This window comes from Carya illinoinensis, chromosome 8, assembly GCF_018687715.1.
Source record: "Carya illinoinensis cultivar Pawnee chromosome 8, C.illinoinensisPawnee_v1, whole genome shotgun sequence".
NCBI lineage: Eukaryota > Viridiplantae > Streptophyta > Magnoliopsida > Fagales > Juglandaceae > Carya > Carya illinoinensis.
Window position 1 is genome coordinate 3,559,415 of NC_056759.1, and position 20,349 is coordinate 3,579,763.

The following is a 20,349-nucleotide window of genomic DNA, read 5'->3' on the forward strand; positions in this document are numbered from 1 at the left end:
TAATTGATTATTTGTGATTAATTATTTATTATTCAAATAATTACTTTTTATTAAAATGAGTCTATATATATATTTGTCATAATAGTCATTTTGTTTATAAATAATTCATCGTAAATGTTCATTTTTCTTATAAAGATATTGGGTTATTAGATATGTATGAGCGACTAATACATCAATTATTTTGCTGCAATGATAGTTATAATTGACATATTAGCTAGATGGCGGAATTTCTCGACTTTTCTGTTCATTAACCCAAGTTACACGTCGCCTTGTGTAATTCTTTGTATGCATTAATTTTGTCTGGAGATGTCTTCTTGAAAATGCAACAAGAGGCAAGTCATGACGTCTCAAATTACATTCGACTTTTCATGGATATGATTTCTTGTCTTTAATCGAGTTTAAGTCTGTTTATCGTTCAGTCTGTTTTGAGTTACATTTACAAAATTTATACCTCATGGCTACCAAAGTTCCCAATGAATATAAATAAATAACATGATATATTTTTATAATTTTATTCCATATAAATGGGTGTGTTAACACATAAATTATATTAAGACCTATTATAATTTTTTTAAATCAATATTTTTTTTTATTATAATTGAGAACTAGTTTTCACATTAGCGACATATCTAGTGTATAAAAAATAAGGATTGTAAATAAATTTTCTCGTATTTTTATATTCATGCCTAAGTAAAGTGTACGGCATTTATTAATTTATCGCGATCCCTTTTATCCAAAAAAAAAAAAAAAAGAGGAAAGGAAACTTTTGAGTGACGGTTGGGACTTTAGTTTTTAATCTAATCAATTTTTGAAATAAAATAATTATAATACCATATATTTAAATAAAAATATAATATTTATTTTAAGTGAAGATGAGTATTATTTTTTTGAGGAATTTTATATGGAAGTCCTATTTTACACACTTTTATCTAATTAATACGTAATTTATTATTTTTATTATTTTATTTAAGTATATACATATTTAAGCATTTAGAATGATATAAATGATAAATTACATATTGATTATATATTTGTGTATGATATAATAATTTTAATAGTCTCTCTGCTTGCAAGGACATTCACGCTCCCACAGTTGGCATTCATTTAAGTATTTGGGCGATGGTGGCATTATGCTAATCAACTATTGATTAAACAGAGCATGTTCCAGTGAAAATGAAAGGGCATACGTGCTCCTCTGTGAAATGATTTTCCAAAGGAAAAAAAAAAAAAAATCAATACAAAAGTGTATATGTGTAAATATACTAGGTCAAAATAACGTGTACAGCACGTTTGTCTAGTTAGATCGAACAATTATTTTATAAAAATAATATGTTTTTTTACAAAACTTGTAAAAATAGTTTATGGCATATATAGCTTAGAAGATATTGCTTCAACCTTTATATAAGTAATATAATTAATAGAATATTATAAATGAACTTTAACAAACAAATTAATTATTACGATTAGTACTTTAATTTTTGCTAGCACACGTGCAGAAAGAATTTGCTGGGAAACTATTAAGGGAAATATACAATTTCTAACACACCTAGAGGACCATTCATAGATTATGAGTTGCCCATAAGAGAAAACCCTACAGACTGACATGGTCGTCCATCCCTACCCAACATAGTATGGTCCAAGGGAAAAAAAGTTGGGCTAGTGCTTCATTGCTACCCCAACATAATCACTTCTTTTGTAATATCTTGTATTTTCGTGTGTTTTAATTAAATAATTGTTTTATTTATTAGTGATATTGGTTCTTTTGTTTTAAATTTAACGTGATTTTTGTTATATTATTTTGTGATTACTAAATTGTAAAATTTATTTTGACGTACTTTTTTTATATTAATTAATTCTTTTATTTATTAGTAATATTGGTTCTTTTTTTAAATTTAACGTGATTTTTGTTGTATTATTTTGTGATTACTGAATTGTGAAATTTATTTTGACATGTTTTTTTATATTAATTATTGTTTAGTATTTTATTAATTTTTAGTTGTAGTATTTTTATTTGCATTTTTTTCTATTTTATTGGGCCTCTTCCTTTTAGATTGAGCTTGTTTAGTGTGTTTTATTTTTTGTTTTGGGCCCAGCCCGTTTTGTATGTAAAGCCTAGCCCATTGTTGCATTTCAGCCCCTTCTCTATGCGGTGCTGTTTTGGCTTATGCCGTTAGGGCTTATTTCTTTTCCTTCTTCTCCTCTACCGCACCACTCCCTCCTGCTTATTCTTCTTCTTTTTTCAGTTTCTTCTTCATCTGGAAATCTGTGTGCGGCTGCTACTTCTTCTTGTTTTTTTTTCTTTTCTTTCATCTCATTCTATTTCTTTTTCTTTCTTCTATTCATTTTCTTTGGCTGGTTTCTCTTTCCCTACTACAACCCGTCACTTCTCTCTCTCTATCTTTGAGTTGCAGCACCACTCACCATCGCTAGCCCAACCTCACCCTCGCAGCCTTGGCTGCGATTCGTTCCTCCATCGACCTGCACCACCACCATTTCTCCCTAATCTGTGCCTCTGTTTTGTCCTTCCCGTGGGTCACACATCCTTCATGCCCCTGTTTTTTTCCTGAAAATCAAAATTCCTCACCATATGAAATCATCCCTTAAACCACTTTTCTCCCTCTCAAGTTTTGTTTTTCCCCTTAATTCTTCTTAAACCGTGCCCTGTTTTAGCCCCAACCTATGCACTTCTTTATTTTTTAGTTTTGTTTGGTTATTTTCTCTCTTGTCGTGTATCATTTCCAGCCACCAACCTTGTGTTTGAGATTGTGAACCTTGATATTTGGTGGTCAGATGGAGGAGAAGCTTCGTGTGAAAGCTAGACGGGACGGTTGCATGGCTGATTTGGGTGAGTCGATGTTGGTTGAGTTTGCGGAGGCGATGGACGGAAAAATTAAGTAAAACAAACGACGTTAAGAAAAACAACAAAAATTAACAAAAAAAAAATGATGGAAAAACAAGAATTTCTGTTAGATATTTACTTATTATAATAGAGATATATATGTGAAGGAAAATTATTTATATAGTTATAACATGTACTTTCTTTAAAAAATAAAAAACAAGGTCAAGTCTAAAGCTTATAAAAAAAGAATCATTTTTTTTCATAATAAGCCCTACTTTTTTAATAGAAGTGAAAACCAACACTAGTGGTTTGGTTTCAATCCAAAATCGAAATCGAATTGATTGTTTTCTTACATATTAAAAATTGGCAAATGAAGACAGAGAAAATGACAGGCTCAATTTCGATGTGATTTCGATCGGTTCATCAGTTTCTTGTTAGTGGCGCGATAAGACAGAGTGCTGAGAGAATTGAGGTTGCAATGAGAAAGAGAGAGATTGGTGGCATTGTGTCAGAGAGTAAAGAGAGATGCACTAGAGAGAGAGAGAGAGAGAGAGAGAGAGAGAGGCACGCGGCAAGAGAGGAATCGAAATGAAGAAGAGGGGAGGGGAAGACTCATAAAACCCTAATAAAAACAATGTCGTTTGGTTTATTAAACCAAACGGCGTCGTTTTACATAATAATAAAATAATATATTATCAGTCGGTTTACACACAATTCAGATCGAGGCTGAACCGATGTACATCAGATTATGTTTTGGACCACTAGCCAATCGATTATCTGTCGATTTCAAACAGTTTCAGACTCTAGTAGTCAGTTCATGTCACTGACAATCAGTTTTGGTCAATCAATGTAAACACCTACTTTTCTAGAAAATAATGTGCATGACTTACTTATTTTAAGATTAAGGCTAGTTTGGATTCAAATATGAGATAAAATGGTTTTAGATGAAAGATGAAAGTTAAATAACATATTATTAAAATATTATTTTTTAATATTATTATTGTTTTAAGATTTGAAAAAAGTTGAATTCTTCATTATATTTTATACAAAATTTAAAAAAATTATAATGATGAGATGAAACGCTTTTCAAATTTAAATGGAGCCAATATTTAAAAAGCTATACATTTATACAAATAGTTAAAAAGAAGATACCTTAAGCTATTTTAATTTATAAATTTATTTTTATGAACATTTTTATAATAAATATATATATTTTTATTTATACTCTATTTTCAATTTTTTTTTCTTTCTTTCTTTCAAAATTGATTAAAAGTTTCAAAAGAAATAAAAAAGAAATCTAAATTACAGAACAAACAAAAAGTACAATCCCACGACTCACAGAATACAAAAGACATAATAGCTCACGAAGACGACGACAACTAGTTGTACCTGTAAAGGTGTCTTGGCATATTTTTCTTTTTCAACTTTTTTACTGTTGTGATTAACGTTTCACCTTCCCATTCGTTGAATTGGAAAGAATCCACGAAATTTTGACCTGAAAAAAGCACCTGAATTCACTGTAGCTGATTGATTTTCCATTGAAATAAATTTAACCACGAAGACATTGATGGAGACTAAAATCATTGAATTAATGAATCCATTGCCATACACAAAGAAAAGGGAAAAATAAAGAAGAAAAAAATGTAAAGATGGTTTTTTTATTTCCTGGGCAACGTATCACGTATGAAAATAAATTAAACAGCCGAAGACAAAAGAGATCAGAAAATCATCAGTTGACGAGCAACGAAGTGAAGGTGGGAGGGACATGCTGCCGCTAGTGATAAGCACGATTGGCACTTCCATAATCATCGTCGTCGTCATCATTCACTCCAACCCATTTCACCCCCCCCCTCTCTCTCTCTCTTCCTTTTTTTTACCCTCTAAAATTCTTCTTCTTCAGCCCCACTTTCTTTTTCTCTCTCACTTTCCTTCTTCTCGTCCCCCTGCCTTTTTCCGCTGGTCTGGTCCTCCAAAATTTTCATAGGGATGCTTTCTTTTAATATCCTTCGTTAGATTGGATCTGGGTTCTCCTTCGTTCCGTTTTCCCCCTTCATTTCCAGGTACCCTCGCCTCAACATTTAGTATTCTTTTTCGCCTTTGATTTTTTACCCATACTTTTCTTTAAATGCTTATTGAGTTCGTGAATTGGATATTTTTTTTTTCCTTAATTCAAGGAGTTAAACCCTATCGAACGCTAGAACGTGTAAAATTCTATTATTTCTTTACTAATTGTTATAGAAATTAGCAAATTTGACGTCTTTTGCTTTATTTGATTTCTTGTTAGTGTTGGCTTGTTCTGATTCATGGATTTGCCTGTTATGATTGGATTTTACTGATCTGGGTCGTATAGAGGGTTCTGTTGCCTGATTTTCCCCAAGCAACACCGTAGTTAGCGACGTGATTGAGCTCAAACTGTTCGAATTTATGTGAAATGTTGTGCTTTGTCAACCACATTGTATCGAAGTTCGGAACTTTGGTATTCTTCTTCTTCTTCTTTATTTTAAGCACGGAATTTTGGTATTCGTAACATTACATAAGAATGTTTTTTTTTTTTTGTAAGAATGTTGGGCTTCTAAAATCAGTTTAATAGAGGAAACGGTGACGTACTGCTATAATTTGGTTTTTTAGTGAACGCTACAAGTAGCCAGCCGTTGGAGAAAGATCCCTCTGAAATAAATTTCAAGTTCCATAAACACTCGGTGTCCCCCTCCTCTGTTGCAGTTCCTTGTTTCAGTTATAATACATATAAAAACTTTTTATATGTAACCATCATTTTTATATCTCTACAGTGTTCCAGTTTTGTTTTTCTTCCCTTTTAAACTTTTGCAGTCATATATCTTTGCGATGAACAGCTGTGTATGCTTTCATGCTGACATGTATAACAACCATGGGCTACTTATAATGAGTTTCAAGTCAGTTGGCGGCTGGGTTGTTAGCTTATTTCAGATCAGCTGAAGAAGTTTTTTTTTTTTTTTCCTCTTCCTTTTTTTGGATAAGTCAGCTATCTCAGTTCACGAGTGGTAGTTGGCATTACTCTTGAATCAATGTCGTGATAGTGCGTTCAGCTGAGCCGAACACTTTCTAGTTGTTTTTGAAAGTAAGCACTCCATGGAGAGACCAAAGTCTGAAATGATATTGAAAGCATATCAAGGTCACTCAAAAACATGTTGGATTTTCCAATTTCTTGGCAAGAATTTCACCAATTACTTTTCTCGAGGTGCTCAACAAATTTCCGTCATCTCGCCTTTTATGCCTTCTTTGGAAATACATGATAATACATGGGTTAATATCAGAAATTCTAACTAAACCATGGTTAGTTTTTTAAGGTGAATTGGTGACATCTCGGATATATGTCTAAATTGCAACATCAAAAGAGTTATATGAGATGAGAAACGGTCTTGAGAGGACTTTGTAGTTTCGGGTCAATCGTGATGAGAGACTTTTATTGGTGACTAATATGAACACTACAACAAAATGCCTGTGAATTATCAAGAAAACACAGAGAGCCTAGATGCAAAGGCTCTCTAACCTAATGAAGACAATTGAACTAAATTCCAAAAATTATTGGAAACATTTCTCATGGAGGACATTATTGGATATATCATGATGATAGGATAGCAGTCCATTTTAATTTCATAAATAGAAGGTTTTTCCTTTAGTTTTCGTTAAAGATTTGTGGTGAGCCTGTATACCTCTCATACTTCTCTGTAATTATGCTAGAATGTTGTGACCAGGCTTGTATAGATGTTAGACTATTATTATAAACGCACTATCTACCTGGCAAAAACTGAACTGTTATTTAATTTTTTCCCGGCATAAAAAAGTTAAAAATCACATGTGCAATGACCAAATCCATGGTTAGATTTTGGCTTTTCCATTTTACTGTCTTTTTTTTGGAGATTTATATCTGCCTCATTTTAACAATTGATAGATGCCAATAATTTTGCTCACCTTTTCTTTGTAAGAGTATTAGCAAGAGCTTTCTGTGCTGGCGAGAGTGAGTGGTTACCAGAGGTTTTTGGTTATTTGTGTCTCCTTCAATAATATTTCAATTATATTTACCCTTCTTTATTTTGAGTTGAGACTCATGTTACTGGTTATTTCTGTTTCTATCTTCAAGCCATAGTGGTGAAAATCAATTGGTTAAAGCTGCAAAAACAGAATGTCTGTTTCCATGAAAGATTTGGATCCAGCTTTCCAAGGAGCTGGACAAAAGGCGTATCCTTTATCTGTGAATATTCAATGTCTTCACAGTTTTAGGATTCGGTGAACTTATAAAAATCTTCTCCTTGACAATTTCCCTACCGCTAATAAACTAAGGTTGTAAATTTGGGTAAACATATGAAAATCTAAAAACATGTTGCGGGTTCTGCTGCTGCTTCTTCTGCTATGTCTGTGCTTTTTATCTTAGATATGGGTTCGAATTCGATCTCTTTCCCAGGAAGGTTCCCAGTTATTCTCCTTGACAATATATAGTGGGCTCGAAATATGGCGCATTGAGAACTTTCTTCCTGTTCTTGTGCCAAAGTCTACTTATGGAAAGTTTTTTACAGGGGATTCCTATGTGATCTTGAAGGTAAGCAATTTGGTTCTGATCTGAATTTGGTATGTATTTATTTATATTAGATAATCATCTGAATGTGACTTAAAATATTTGTCACTCACTTATAGTTGTTAATGTGATGGCCAGAATCTTTCTTCCTTTATTTTGTTGCTAGACCCAATCCTTCACCTGAACAACCTTAATTGGGTCTGCTGAAACAAAACATGCAATGGGCATATTATGGAATATGTGCTAAATCTGGATAGTCCTTAGTATTTTGGATGAAGTTCATGATAGATTTTGTGTACAATGATCCTCAGATGTGATACCCCATATGATAAGATTGAGGGTAGGTGGTGTATGAGATCCCATATTGTTTGGGAATGAGAAGTTCTTGCTCTTTATAAAGTTCCAATGGGGCTCCAATTGTATCATTGACTAGTCCTTTTGGAGTATAGACCATGTGGTTTGGGCCTTCCATTAAGGCGTTACAAATGAATAGCTCCATTGGAACCTTATAAAGAGTAAGAACTTCTCCTTTTCAAGCAATATGAGATCTCATATACCATCTACCCTCAATCTTATCATATGGGTGTATAACAATCTACCCCCCTTAAATTCCCGATGTCCTCGTTGGGCCTGTTTGTTGTAGGTGGCATGACTCAAGTCCCACATTTCTGGTTGGGATAGACTCTGATACAATTTCTCGAGTTGTGCGTGTCATCCTTGCGCATGGGCCATGCTAATCTTCTCTATATCGTTCTAATTTATTGGATGTCCCCGAAATTGTGATACTCCATATGATAAGATTGAGAATAGGTGGTGTATGGGATCCCACATTGATTGGGAATGAGAAGTTCTTGCTCTTTATGAGGTTCTAATGGGGCTCCAATTGTATCATTAACTAGTTCTTTTGGAGTATAGGTTATATGGTTTGGGCATTCCATTGGGACGTTACAAATGGTATCAAAGTCTATCCCAACCAGAAATGTGGGACTTGAGCCATGTCACCTACAACAAACAGGCCGACGAGGACGTTAGGAATTTAAGGGGGGTAGATTGTGATATCCTGATATGATGATTGAATGTAGGTGGTGTATGAGATCCTACATTGTTTGGGAATGAGAAGTTCTTGCTCTTTATAAGGTTCCAATGGGGCTCCAATTGTATCATTGACTAGTCCTTTTTGAGTATAGGCCATGTGGTTTGGGCCTTCCATTGGGGCGTCACATCAGATGATGCCCAATATTAAAGGTTTCTGAATTGGTTAGAATGAATATTCTTTTGCATTTCCTTATAGAGTTGGTTAAACTACTACATTTTGCCTGTTCATGATGTTGTTCCATCAATTGGGTTAACAGTTGAACTGCAAGGTCATTGAAATATTAACTAAAAAAGTTATCCTGTTTTGAAACATTGGAAAAACTCAAAAATCAATATACAAAGCGTAAAACGTTTGTAATGTGCATAAAATGAGAAAAAATTAATATATAATGCATGCTTTGTATGATATTAATTTTTGAGCTCATTTTATGCAAGATAAACTAAAGGAGCTCACCAAATATTTAAATTACGATATAGAGATAGTATAAAGTCGGTGTCTAGAAAAGCATGGGCAGAAGTAGGTAATAGAGAACACTGGATTTGGATCATTAAAGGAATGGATCAAGAGATACAGAAAAGAAATTATATGTACCTAGCAAGAAAGTCATAGAAAGATAAACATATTTATTTAATGAAGACTGTCATGAGGTCAAACAATTTGATATGGAAGTAATTCCAAACATTTCAAGTTTTATAATTTTTCTCCGTAATTATTTTACATAAATCAGAATTATGAATGAATCATGGAAAGATGTAATCCCTAGTATAGTTTTTCTCCCTCTGATAAAGGATCAAATTGCCAATATATTTTAGAATAAATATTTGACATTAAATAGGTTTGTACTACGAAATACATAGAACAAAAAAGAAACTCTTAACAGTACAAACCTGTCTGATTAAACATGAAATGAAAAATCCCATCGAGTTTTACTGAGTCATACACAACAGATTTTATTATCAACCTGGACTGGTCAAGGCACCCATTTCCAGTTCACTGGTCCAACCTAGCGGACTGATCTGGTTTTAGTAACTCTGTGTAAAACCATATTATTAACAATTAAGTTATACCACTATTGACCTAGGTACTCATATCACTATATTTGTTGATTTGATAATTCTAGTTTTCGTCTGTGCCTTTGCCCAATACCAGCACAGAATACAGGTTATATGGATCTAATTCTATTGCAATCCAATGAATCCTAGGAATCAAAACAGTATGTTGCGCTTCCATCTTTTTTTATTGGAACTAACTTGGCTTTCCGTGAATATTGGGAGTAAGAGCATCATTCCTGATTGTTTGAATAGCTGTATACTAATTTAAACTTTGACTGCAGTTTTTCATCTTTGTTTTCATGATGTAAGTCCCGTATATCTGAAATACTTTTGTAGATAGGTGCTTAAAAGTTCATTTTTCTAATAGCTGCCTGAGAATCATATTATGTACTTTGATCTGTTACTGTTATACTTATCTGCAGACAACCACCTTAAAAAGTGATGCCTTACAGCATCATATTGATATGTGCATTTGCTAATTAAGTTGTTTGCTTCTGAAACTGCTTGCAGACAATTGCCTTAAAAAGTGGTGCTTTGCGCCATGACATCCATTATTGGCTTGGTAAAGATACCTCTCAGGTTAGTGATTGGCATGTAAATGTGGTTTATGTCCAATTCTATATTAAGGATGAAAATTACAACTCATGAGCACAACTTTGTTCAAACAGGATGAAGCTGGTGTGGCAGCGATCAAGACAGTCGAACTTGATGCAGCTCTTGGAGGACGTGCCGTTCAGTATCGTGAAGTACAGGGTCATGAAACTGAAAAGTTCCTATCCTATTTTAAACCATGTATCATACCTCAAGAAGGTGGGGTTTCATCAGGATTCAAGCATGCTGAGGCTGAAGAGCACAAGACACGCTTGTTTGTCTGTAAAGGAAAACATGTTGTCCATGTAAAAGAGGCAAGTCTATGGACAAACCTCTCTGTTTTGTTTTTTTTTTTGGGGGGGGGGGGGGGGGGGGGGAATAAAAGCATGACTTATCTTCTCTCATTGTTGATTTGTTATTGTTGGTGACAGGTTCCTTTTGCTCGATCTTCTCTCAACCATGATGACATTTATATTCTGGATACCAAGTCAAAAATTTTCCAATTTAATGGTTCCAACTCATCCATTCAAGAGAGGGCTAAAGCATTAGAAGTTGTTCAGTACATTAAAGATACAAATCATGATGGGAAATGTGAGATAGCTGCAATTGGTAAGTGGACTGCTATATTCAGTAGCTCAAAGATGATTATTAACTAATATCACCTTTTTGAGTCAATGCACTTACCTTTCCATGTAGAGGATGGAAAGTTGATGGCTGATGCTGAAACTGGAGAATTTTGGAGTTTCTTTGGTGGCTTTGCTCCACTTCCTAGGAAAGCAGCTAGCGATGAGGACAATACTGTTGATTCACATCCTACTAAGCTACACAGGTAATATGATGTTTTGTTTCTTTTATTTGTGATGATATCCCAAGGATCTCATCCTACTGATCTCCACATCCTGTTATTTCTCCATTGACCAACACGTTATTTTGGAAATGGGTAGATATACATATGCAGGTATATTCTATTTATATATATATATATTTGGTTTAGATCATCTGCGTTGCATTCTTACTTTCACTGTTTCACATTATTATAAGTGTCATTATTTTTGTATTTGTTTTGTTATGATTTAGGATTTTCAAAACTTTTCTGAGGTTTTTAGTAAGAAAATGAGAAAAAAATTGACTAGTTCAATTATTTCGATGATTTTTTGAAATATGTAAGTCCAATGAATTTTTCATTGATCATAATTTATTGTGGGGTACAATTATGTTATAGTGCTAACAGATATATATTTTCCTTTGAAGCATTGAGAAGGGGAAGGCAAAACCTATTGAGGCTGATTCTTTGACAAGGGACTTGCTAGACACAAATAAATGCTACTTACTTGATTGTGGGATAGAAGTGTTTGTATGGATGGGGAGAAGTACCTCTCTTGATGATAGAAAGAGTGCAAGTGGAGCTGCAGAAGTAGTGCTCATTGCCTTTACCTTTTTTTTTTTCATTTTTTTTTTCAATAGTTTTTTTATTATTATTTTTAATCCAATATAAGTTAGGCACTTTGATGATAATATTCAATGGCACTCATACTATTACTGATCTTATTGATCTCACCAAACAGGAGTTAGTCCATGGCCCCAATCGACCTAAATCTCACATCATTCGTGTAATCGAGGGATTTGAGACAGTGATGTTCCGCTCCAAGTTTGATTCATGGCCTCAGACAGCTGACGTAGCTGTGTCAGAGGATGGTAGGGGCAAAGTTGCAGGTAAGTGATTAAAATATTTTCTGGATGATTTTTTCCTTTGTGATAGTTTATCTTTACCCACCAAAAAAAAAAAAATCACTATCATCATCATTATCAACAGCAGGCTAGCAGCCTAGCATTTGTCATTTTTCATATAAAATTTTTATTTTGGTTCCTTCTCGATGATTCTGTAGCACTGCTAAAGCGCCAAGGTGTTAACGTGAAGGGTCTGTTAAAATCTGATCCAGTTAAGGAAGAACCTCAGCCATACATTGACTGCACGGGGAATCTACAGGTGCTGTATTGATATCTGTATTCATATTTTAGTTCACCAGACTAGCTGTTAAGTCAGGATCTTGAAAATGGAGGATTTTTTTCTCCTTAATAGCCAACTAAAACTAGAGTTTGTCTTCTGAAAGTGGGTTTTGGACAAGAGTTTTGCTAGATGTACCACTTACCTGGAAACTCCAAAATACTTCCTGCTTAATCTCTGTGTGTACCTGAATGGAAGCAGATGCCAAAAAGGCATGGGGAAATGGTGGCAGGAATGTGGTCAGTGAGATACATGTGATCTCCGAAACAGGAACTTTGGATTTTAGGAAATACAATTCAAATTACCGGACGACTTGTAAAATGTATTGGGAAACTTGGGGGGTGCGGGGGCAAAAAAAAAGAACAAAAAAAAACGAGAGAAAGATTGATCAGAAATGTAAGAAAGGGAGAAAGGCTCTGTGAGAAATATTGATTCTTTTAGGTTTTTGAATGACTGCAATTGTTATTTAGCTGAAACTACTGAGATGATTCCTAGGAATTGGCGGAATGAATCATATGAGAGGTCCTACCATCTCCATGCTCCTTCTGTTGGGGAAACACTGTTGCATGTTTATAAACCATGAGTCAATTTGTTTGTGCCCAAGGTTCAAATCCCCTTGGGCACAAACAATCTCTTGGGTCCATCGGACTAGGGGATTTTTCCCTTGAATTACCTGATGTGTACTTGCAGGAAACTTCTTGCTGAGGGCCTGTGCACGCCTGGTATTAGTCGGGACGTTCCCAAACACCCGCTGCTAATCTAAAAAAAAAAAAAAAATTGTACTTCGAATTATAGTTCTGTTGCTGATGGCTTCTCAATCCTGGTTGCACAGGTTTGGCGTGTGAATGGCGAGGAAAAGATTCTACTTCCAGCTTCTGATCAATCAAAGTTTTACAGTGGAGATTGCTATATCTTTCAGTATTCATATCCAGGAGAAGATAAGGAAGAATACCTTATTGGAACATGGTTTGGAAAGCAGAGCGTTGAGGTGAAAATGTTTTTTGCATTTTGTGATTACTTTTCTAGTTTAATACCATGTTAGAGCATTTATAGCCTTGCAAACATTTTGATAAGAAAGGCCTGGGGACCTTGAAGGTCATATGGCTAAGAATGGGAAATAACTCAGCTTCATTGTTTTTTATTGGAAGAGTACATGGCATCTATGATAGCCTATTTTACTGACTATTGTTTAGTTCTACTTTCTTTCCCTGCATTGGTTTATATGCTTGATGAATATGCATGTTGTGCAACTGTGATTTGATTGATAAATTTTAATTTTACCCTATTTACATCAACACATTCCTTAACAGCATTTTTAAAAGCTTTGTATACCTAATGAGTTGTACTGATTGGTGACAAATAATAAGAGAGAATCTCATATCAGTTTTAAGATTGATTGTGACCTGAGATGGGAAATGATTTTATTTAATTTGGTGTCGATACATTCGGATGGTTAAGTTTCATGTTAAAATAGGTCCTTTATTTGAACGTCATAAATTAAGTCTTCTTAAAGAAATCCTCTTAATTTAATCAAGCATGTGTACTGACTTATTGACACAGACTGCTTTGCTTGCAGTCTGGGCTCTGGAGACCAGAAGCTATAGTTTTCTGTTTTGGTATATAACTATTTTGTGTTTGAATGAATATCTTTTTGCATAATCACACAAAAATGGAAGAATGATTTTGGCTACACTACTGCAATGGAAGAATGGTTTTGGCTACACTACTGCAATGGAAGAATGGTTTTGGCTACCCTACTGCAATTATCAGCCCACTAGTTTTTTACTTGTTTTGTATTTGCTTCTGGAAATAGGGTGAAAGGGCTTCAGCTACTTCACTGGCAAGCAAGATGGTTGAATCATTGAAGTTCTTTCCTTGTCAGGTTGTTTTTTTCACTTGTGAGTTGTAACTACCGTTGTTTGATCAACAAAATTATTTTCTTTATTGCTTTCATATGCCTAACACATGGCATTCATTATTTATTGCTAGGCTCTCATCTACGAGGGAAATGAGCCCATTCAGTTCTATTCAATCTTCCAGAGCTTTATTGTTCTCAAGGTTTGTAGAATTCTGAGATACAGTGGAAGGAACTTAAATTAATAAACCCGTTGTCTTCTTTTTTTCCAAAATACTACTAGGTAAAAATTCAAATGACTGCCAAGTCAACTTATATGAAATTAACAGGGCGGTCTAAGTGATGGATTCAAAAATTGCATTGTGGAGAAGGGAATTCCAGATGATACATATAAAGAGGATGGTATTGCGTTGTTTCGTGTCCAGGGCACTGGACCTGATAATATGCAAGCAATACAAGTTGAAGCAGTATGTCTTTTTCTGATTTTTTTTTTTTTTTCTATTGGTTAAACTGATTATATCTTTTAGATATTTGTTGGCTTTCCCCCATCTTTGGTTGGCATACACCTGTCCTCTATGTTAAAATAATTTTACCTTTTCATTTGGTTCTCTCTTTTCTTGAATCAGGCTGCATCATCTTTGAATTCTTCCTACTGTTATATTTTACATAGTGACTCAGCCGTCTTTACATGGTCTGGAAACCTCACAACATCAGATAACCAGGAGCTGGTTGAGAGGCAGCTTGATCTGATAAAGGTCTGATTGTGTTTGTTTTACTCCTCCATAATAAAAGGAAAATGAATCAGCATCTATAGATTCTTTCCCTTTTGAACAGAGGCACTACTGGGGATGGCTAGATGAATTTTATATATCTTTGAGTCTTATTGACGTGGTGAATTACTTTCTTGACAATATGGCTGCAAATTCATCTGAACATCTGGCTGCTGCTATATTTGTTCTGTGCATCAGGATTTCATTATGTCTGTCTTCTGCTCATATGCTTATTCATTGTCTACAGCCAAATGTACAGTCCAAAACCCAAAAGGAAGGTGCCGAATCTGACCAGTTTTGGGCTTTGTTGGGAGGGAAATCTGAATACCCCAGCCAAAAGATTGTCAGGGATGCTGAAAGTGATCCTCACCTATTTGCTTGCAATTTCTCAAAAGGTATGGACAATTAAAAATGTTGGGTGGTAACATTTATATATTTTCTCCTATTTTGTATCCGCTTGGTTCAAATTAAAATTGACCTTTTCTTTTCCATGGTTTAAATTGTGCATGGATCTGCAGGAAACTTGAAGGTGTGTATATCTTATAGCCTATCATTTTTATTCTTGTACTCTGATTATCTTTGTATGATCTTCAAATTCATTCAGTTATGATGCTTGTAATGAAAAATGCTGGCATTTTAGTAAGTACTTTCTTTTGTTTACGTTCCATGTGTTTCTATGCTTTGTTTTAGTTTAGCTCATCCTGGTTAGATGCTCTATAGTTTACTGAGTTATGTATTCTCATATGAGAATATTTATGAAACTAATTAGAAAAAAGTGTTATGAAACCAATATGATAAGATATATGATGTTGTTCACCTTCATGGTGTATAAAACCCTATTTAAACGAAAGTCATACTGTGAATGTTATCACTCAGTACTGGTACCACTTAAGTTTGGGTTCATGTAAGAAGTGCTTTGGATAGGGTTCTGGCATTTTGCCTGAAAGTCGTGCTATATTAGTTCTAAAATTCTAATTTAATTTGCACCATGAGTTTGAGTTGAGTCATTCTTGCAGGTGACAGAGATATACAACTTCACTCAGGATGATTTGATGACTGAAGATATATTCATTCTGGATATTCACTCAGAGATCTTTGTCTGGGTTGGTCAACAAGTTGACTCTAAGAATAGAGCGCAAGCTTTAACTATTGGGGAGGTGAGACTCGTATGGCTTTTACAAAGTGTAATGAGGTAGTTCTCTTCCTTTTCTTAAACCCTACCGCATCTGATTTAGATGGGATTCTGCAGTAGGTTCCATGTATGATAAAAGACTTTACTTCTGAGCTAACTGACACCCAACTGCTCATTTAAGTATTTGAATATCAGTTAAATTCAACATGGTTTTTTTCCAGAATCATAGAAACTTTCATTGCATGTTCTTAACTTTTGCTTCTCACTTTCAACAGAGTTTTCTTGAGCATGATTTTCTTCTAGAAAAGTTATCTCGTGAAGCTCCGATATATATTGTCATGGAAGGGAGTGAGCCGCCTTTCTTCACACGGTTATTTGAATGGGACTCTGCAAAATCTGCTGTAAGTGACTTTGTAATTATTGTGAAACTGTTACTAATTATGACTATAATGTTCGTAAAAGTCTCTTCATTTGGGCATAGATGCTTGGGAACTCATTCCAAAGGAAGCTTACCTTGGTAAAAAGTGGGGGTACTCCAACTGTTGATGTAAGTTAAATCTTTTCACTCGCTTTAACTTTTCTTTGATCTTGATCTTGAGCAACTGCTTACGAGTTCATTTACATTATGTTCCTGGGATTCTCTGTCATCCTATGCTGATCTCATCTGTCATATTGATTGGCATGTTTGTCTGTCTAACTTCAGCAAGTGTTACCTAATAATATGTGGGATTGAAGGCATTCCATTTATTATAACATGGTGCATTCATTATACTACCACATAAAGATGCATTAAGGTGTATTTTGCTTTCAGCAATTTTGGACTAGACAGTAATTTATTATTTTGCTGCACTTGCATTATTGCTTTGTTTTCTTCTGGATTTCAGTAAGTTTTTTTAGAGTATTAAAAAGTCTAAGGTACTTCTTGAATTTTCATGGTTTTTTTTTTTTCAAAGTTAAAATTTTATTAATAAAAAGAAGCATAGCCATACAGGAAATATACGAAGAAAAAACCTAACAACAACTAAGAACTATAGATGGAAACAACTTCTTCAATTACCATGTTTTTTTTTTTTTTTGATAAGTAAAATAAATTATATTATCAAAAGAAGGCAAAAGCTTGATACAAAGGTTAGTGACCACATCTAGGTACTTCTTCAATTACCATGTTGATCAAAGCTATAACTGTTTTTATTTTTATTTTTTTGTGTAGGTAAAAGACATTTTATTAATAGAAATGAAAATATGTATAGCCCAAGTACACAAGACGTATACAAGTGACTATATCTGTTTTGCCAGTGTGATAGTCAAATCTTTAACCAAGCCTGAGAATTACCTGCTATTATTAGGAAATCAGAAACTATGGGATTCCTTTCCGTAATAAATCTGTGGTACGACACCACAATTTTGCATGAAGCCTCAAAAAAAGTTGTGCTTTACGTTTTATTCAACTTTCTTATAATGTCAGATTGAGAAACTTCAAACGAAGTTAATAAGTTCATAAGATAGCGTATACAAGCGGGATTAATTTTTATTCATAAACAAAAAATATTAATTGGTTTATGATTTTTTTTTTTTTTCCAGAGAGAACTGATTAGTTAACAGAGTTTAGTATTTTAGGAAGGTCTGGAGGCCAATATATAAGGTCATGAAAGCTAAAATTCATTTTTTTCTTGTTGAAAGATAACACACTAGACACTTTCTACGCTTGTATAACTGATAAATATGTCAGCTTAACGCACTAATCAGTTAATTAATACTTTAGTTACAGTCTTTGTATCATGCTGGAAAACTTCGGTAATACATGTCAAGGTAATACAACATAGGAACTAGACATTGAACCATCTCATGAGATATCTGGGTTCTTGTTGACACCGTTCCTTTTGACCTTAACTTACTGATGAGATATGATGCACACTTAGAAACCCAAACGGAGAACACCAGTATCTTATGGAGGAAGGTCTAGCGTTCCAGAAAAATCACAGCGTTCCAGAAGTATGTCTTTTAGCCCTGACCGAGTTCGAGTAAGGGGCAGGTCTCCAGCTTTCAATGCACTAGCAGCTAATTTTGAGAACCCTAATGCCAGAAACCTTTCTACTCCACCCCCTGTAGCAAGAAAGCTCTACCCAAGATCTGTAACCCCAGATTCGGGAAATCTGGCTTCCAAACCCTCAGGTATTGCAACACTAAGTGCCACTTTTGAACAGCCTCCACCAGCACGAGAAGCTATCATTCCTCGATCTCTTAAGGGTATGCATTTTTTAGTTTCTTGAAAGCAAAAGTTGTTACTAATACACCTTTAACCTTAGAAGTTGCTTAAATTTGATGTACTTTTTTTTTTCCTTGGTGAAGTGAGCCCAGTGACCCCCAAACAAAAACCAGAGGCAAATGATAAGGAGAACTCTATAAGCAGAAAATTAGAATCGCTGACCATACAGGAGGATGTGAAAGAGGGTGAAGTTGAAGATGAGGAAGGTCTCCCAGTATACCCTTACGAACGCCTTAAAATAACGTCATCAGATCCTATTACCGAGATTGATGTGACCAAGCGAGAGGTAAATAATTGATATTGATTTATATCATCGTATCTACATTCTGTCATTCTCATCTCAGTTCTGAGTTCTTTTAATTCACATGCAGACGTATCTGTCTTCTACCGAATTCAGGGAGAAATTTGGGATGACAAAGGTTGTTTTTTTCAAGTTGCCCAAGTGGAAACAGAACAAGCTCAAGATGGCCCTTCAATTATTCTGAGTCTCCTTTATCCCCTGATTTTTTCTTCGGCTCCCTGCAGTTTTAGGTTGCAGGTGGATGAAACCTTGCTTGCAAATCTTCACATGTTCTTGTGATAATCTTACTTTCTATGCCCTTTTTATAACTCACTAGACATTCTAAGTGCGAAGCTGTTTTATTTTGTGCAGTGGGGAACACAATCTCAGGAGTGAAAGGGACAGCATCAGTGCATTTTTAGCTGCTTCTGCTCCCAAGAAGCTTGTTTCAATGGAGGATGGACAGAATCAGAGATTTTCACTACACCTCTTTTCCCCCTTTCTGGTGGTTTGAATATCTATTTTAGTTTCTTTGTTGAGTTAGCTGCTTGGTATTCTTTTTGGTCACAGGTTTGTTGTGAGTTTGCATTTTTGTTTTTCTTCTTCGTTTTCATTGTTGTCGATTCAAAATTTATTTCGATAGAGCAATGAATGCAGTCTACTTAGGTTGTATTGGTAGCTGAGGATGGAAGTGTGTGCAGCAGAGTATAAAAAACCAGTATACTTGTTTATTTGTTTTGACAATAAAGTGTGATTTTTGTCTTCTTGTTAGGGAACAAACCCCCCCCCCCCCCCCCCCAAAAAAAAAGAAAAAAAAAATAGAAAACCAATATATTATTTCTACATTTAAATCTTATCCTTTTAGCTCGTGGCTCTTTTTTTTTTTTTTCTCTGTACATCAAAGCTTTACCACCAGAAGATTGAATATTTTGTCGTATGTGTAGTTGTACAAACTCTTTTACCTGTAGTCAATTTCATTTTCTATATGATTTTGACATACAAAGGATGCTAATTAAGAATTCAATGGAGTTGGCTCAACACATGTTGATGAGTCTGGATTTCGTTTTGAATTATATTAATGGCCATCTCTTGCTGACAGGTGCTTTTTTAGAGCTGCGTTCTTGTGTTTTCGGCCATATCAGAATAGGTGATATTCTGTGTCATGCTCATAATCCAATAACTGAGCTTTCCGTAAATTACTCCCATTACGGTATATAGCTAGACATCATCACACACTAAAGTTGGGACGTTGTTCTTGGACAACTGGTGCTAAAAAAAATAAAAAATAAAAATAAAAATTAGGAGGTTTCATTTTAAAATGAGCACATAAGCTTTATAAAATATTAAAATATAGATTAATGTTTTAATTTGTAAACTACGATTGGGGATACAAATTCTCAACAAATTTGTCACACCGTTTCATTGTGTTGTAGGTGACACAATTTAAGTCTCACAGACTCCCACTTTAAGTCAGACCCGTTCAAATACCATCCGCAAAGATTCAATAAAAATGCAAATTGCATGTGGATTTATATTCTCTAACAAGATTTTTTTAATAAATTTAGGTCTCATCCTCTTCTTGAAAAAAAAAATAGTCATCAAGACAGCCAATGCCAAAGGAGAGCCATGTGATCTTTGATGAAGTCAATGCACCAATATTCTTCATTAATTGGTATGTGACTATCATAGTCTTTAGTTGACCCACGTAGATAATGAACCAATTCTCATTATTTTCACTTGCAGATAGAGGTTTAAGACAAGTTTTAAAAGTCATTATAAGATACTTGATGCATGTTCTCGCATGAATTAGCTTAGTGATCACGTTATTTCATGTATCAATTAGTTATGATTGTAATTTGTTTCTCAAATGTCTTAAACAAAATCAACGGTCTTTGGAGTATTGGGTAATAT

General features: G+C 34.5%; 1 protein-coding gene and 1 non-coding gene across 4 annotated transcripts; one reads left to right on the forward strand and one right to left on the reverse strand.

The window, feature by feature from the left end:
• The first annotated feature begins 4,549 nt into the window (after positions 1–4,549).
• On the forward strand, positions 4,550–19,204 carry LOC122317967 (villin-4). 3 transcript variants are annotated; one of them, XM_043135065.1, is made up of 25 exons: positions 4,550–4,899; positions 5,190–5,315; positions 6,960–7,057; positions 7,316–7,415; positions 10,050–10,118; positions 10,208–10,444; positions 10,562–10,739; positions 10,827–10,959; positions 11,382–11,544; positions 11,696–11,843; positions 12,017–12,117; positions 12,968–13,123; positions 13,949–14,017; positions 14,125–14,193; positions 14,320–14,457; positions 14,617–14,745; positions 15,008–15,155; positions 15,279–15,289; positions 15,777–15,917; positions 16,168–16,293; positions 16,374–16,439; positions 17,812–18,139; positions 18,242–18,444; positions 18,530–18,696; positions 18,811–19,204. In XM_043135065.1, exons 3-24 carry the CDS (start codon positions 7,002–7,004, stop codon positions 18,641–18,643), a joined length of 2,883 nt encoding a protein of 960 aa, XP_042990999.1. In that variant the 5' UTR covers positions 4,550–4,899; positions 5,190–5,315; positions 6,960–7,001; the 3' UTR covers positions 18,644–18,696; positions 18,811–19,204. The 3 variants fall into 3 exon arrangements, with proteins under 3 accessions (XP_042990999.1, XP_042990998.1, XP_042991000.1); XM_043135064.1 differs by lacking the exon at positions 5,190–5,315; XM_043135066.1 differs by lacking the exon at positions 4,550–4,899 and having other exon boundaries at positions 5,173–5,315.
• Positions 8,071–8,177, reverse strand: LOC122274894. The gene has a single exon (XR_006228432.1). It is a non-coding gene; the product is annotated as a U6 spliceosomal RNA (small nuclear RNA).
• Positions 19,205–20,349: the final 1,145 nt, after the last annotated feature.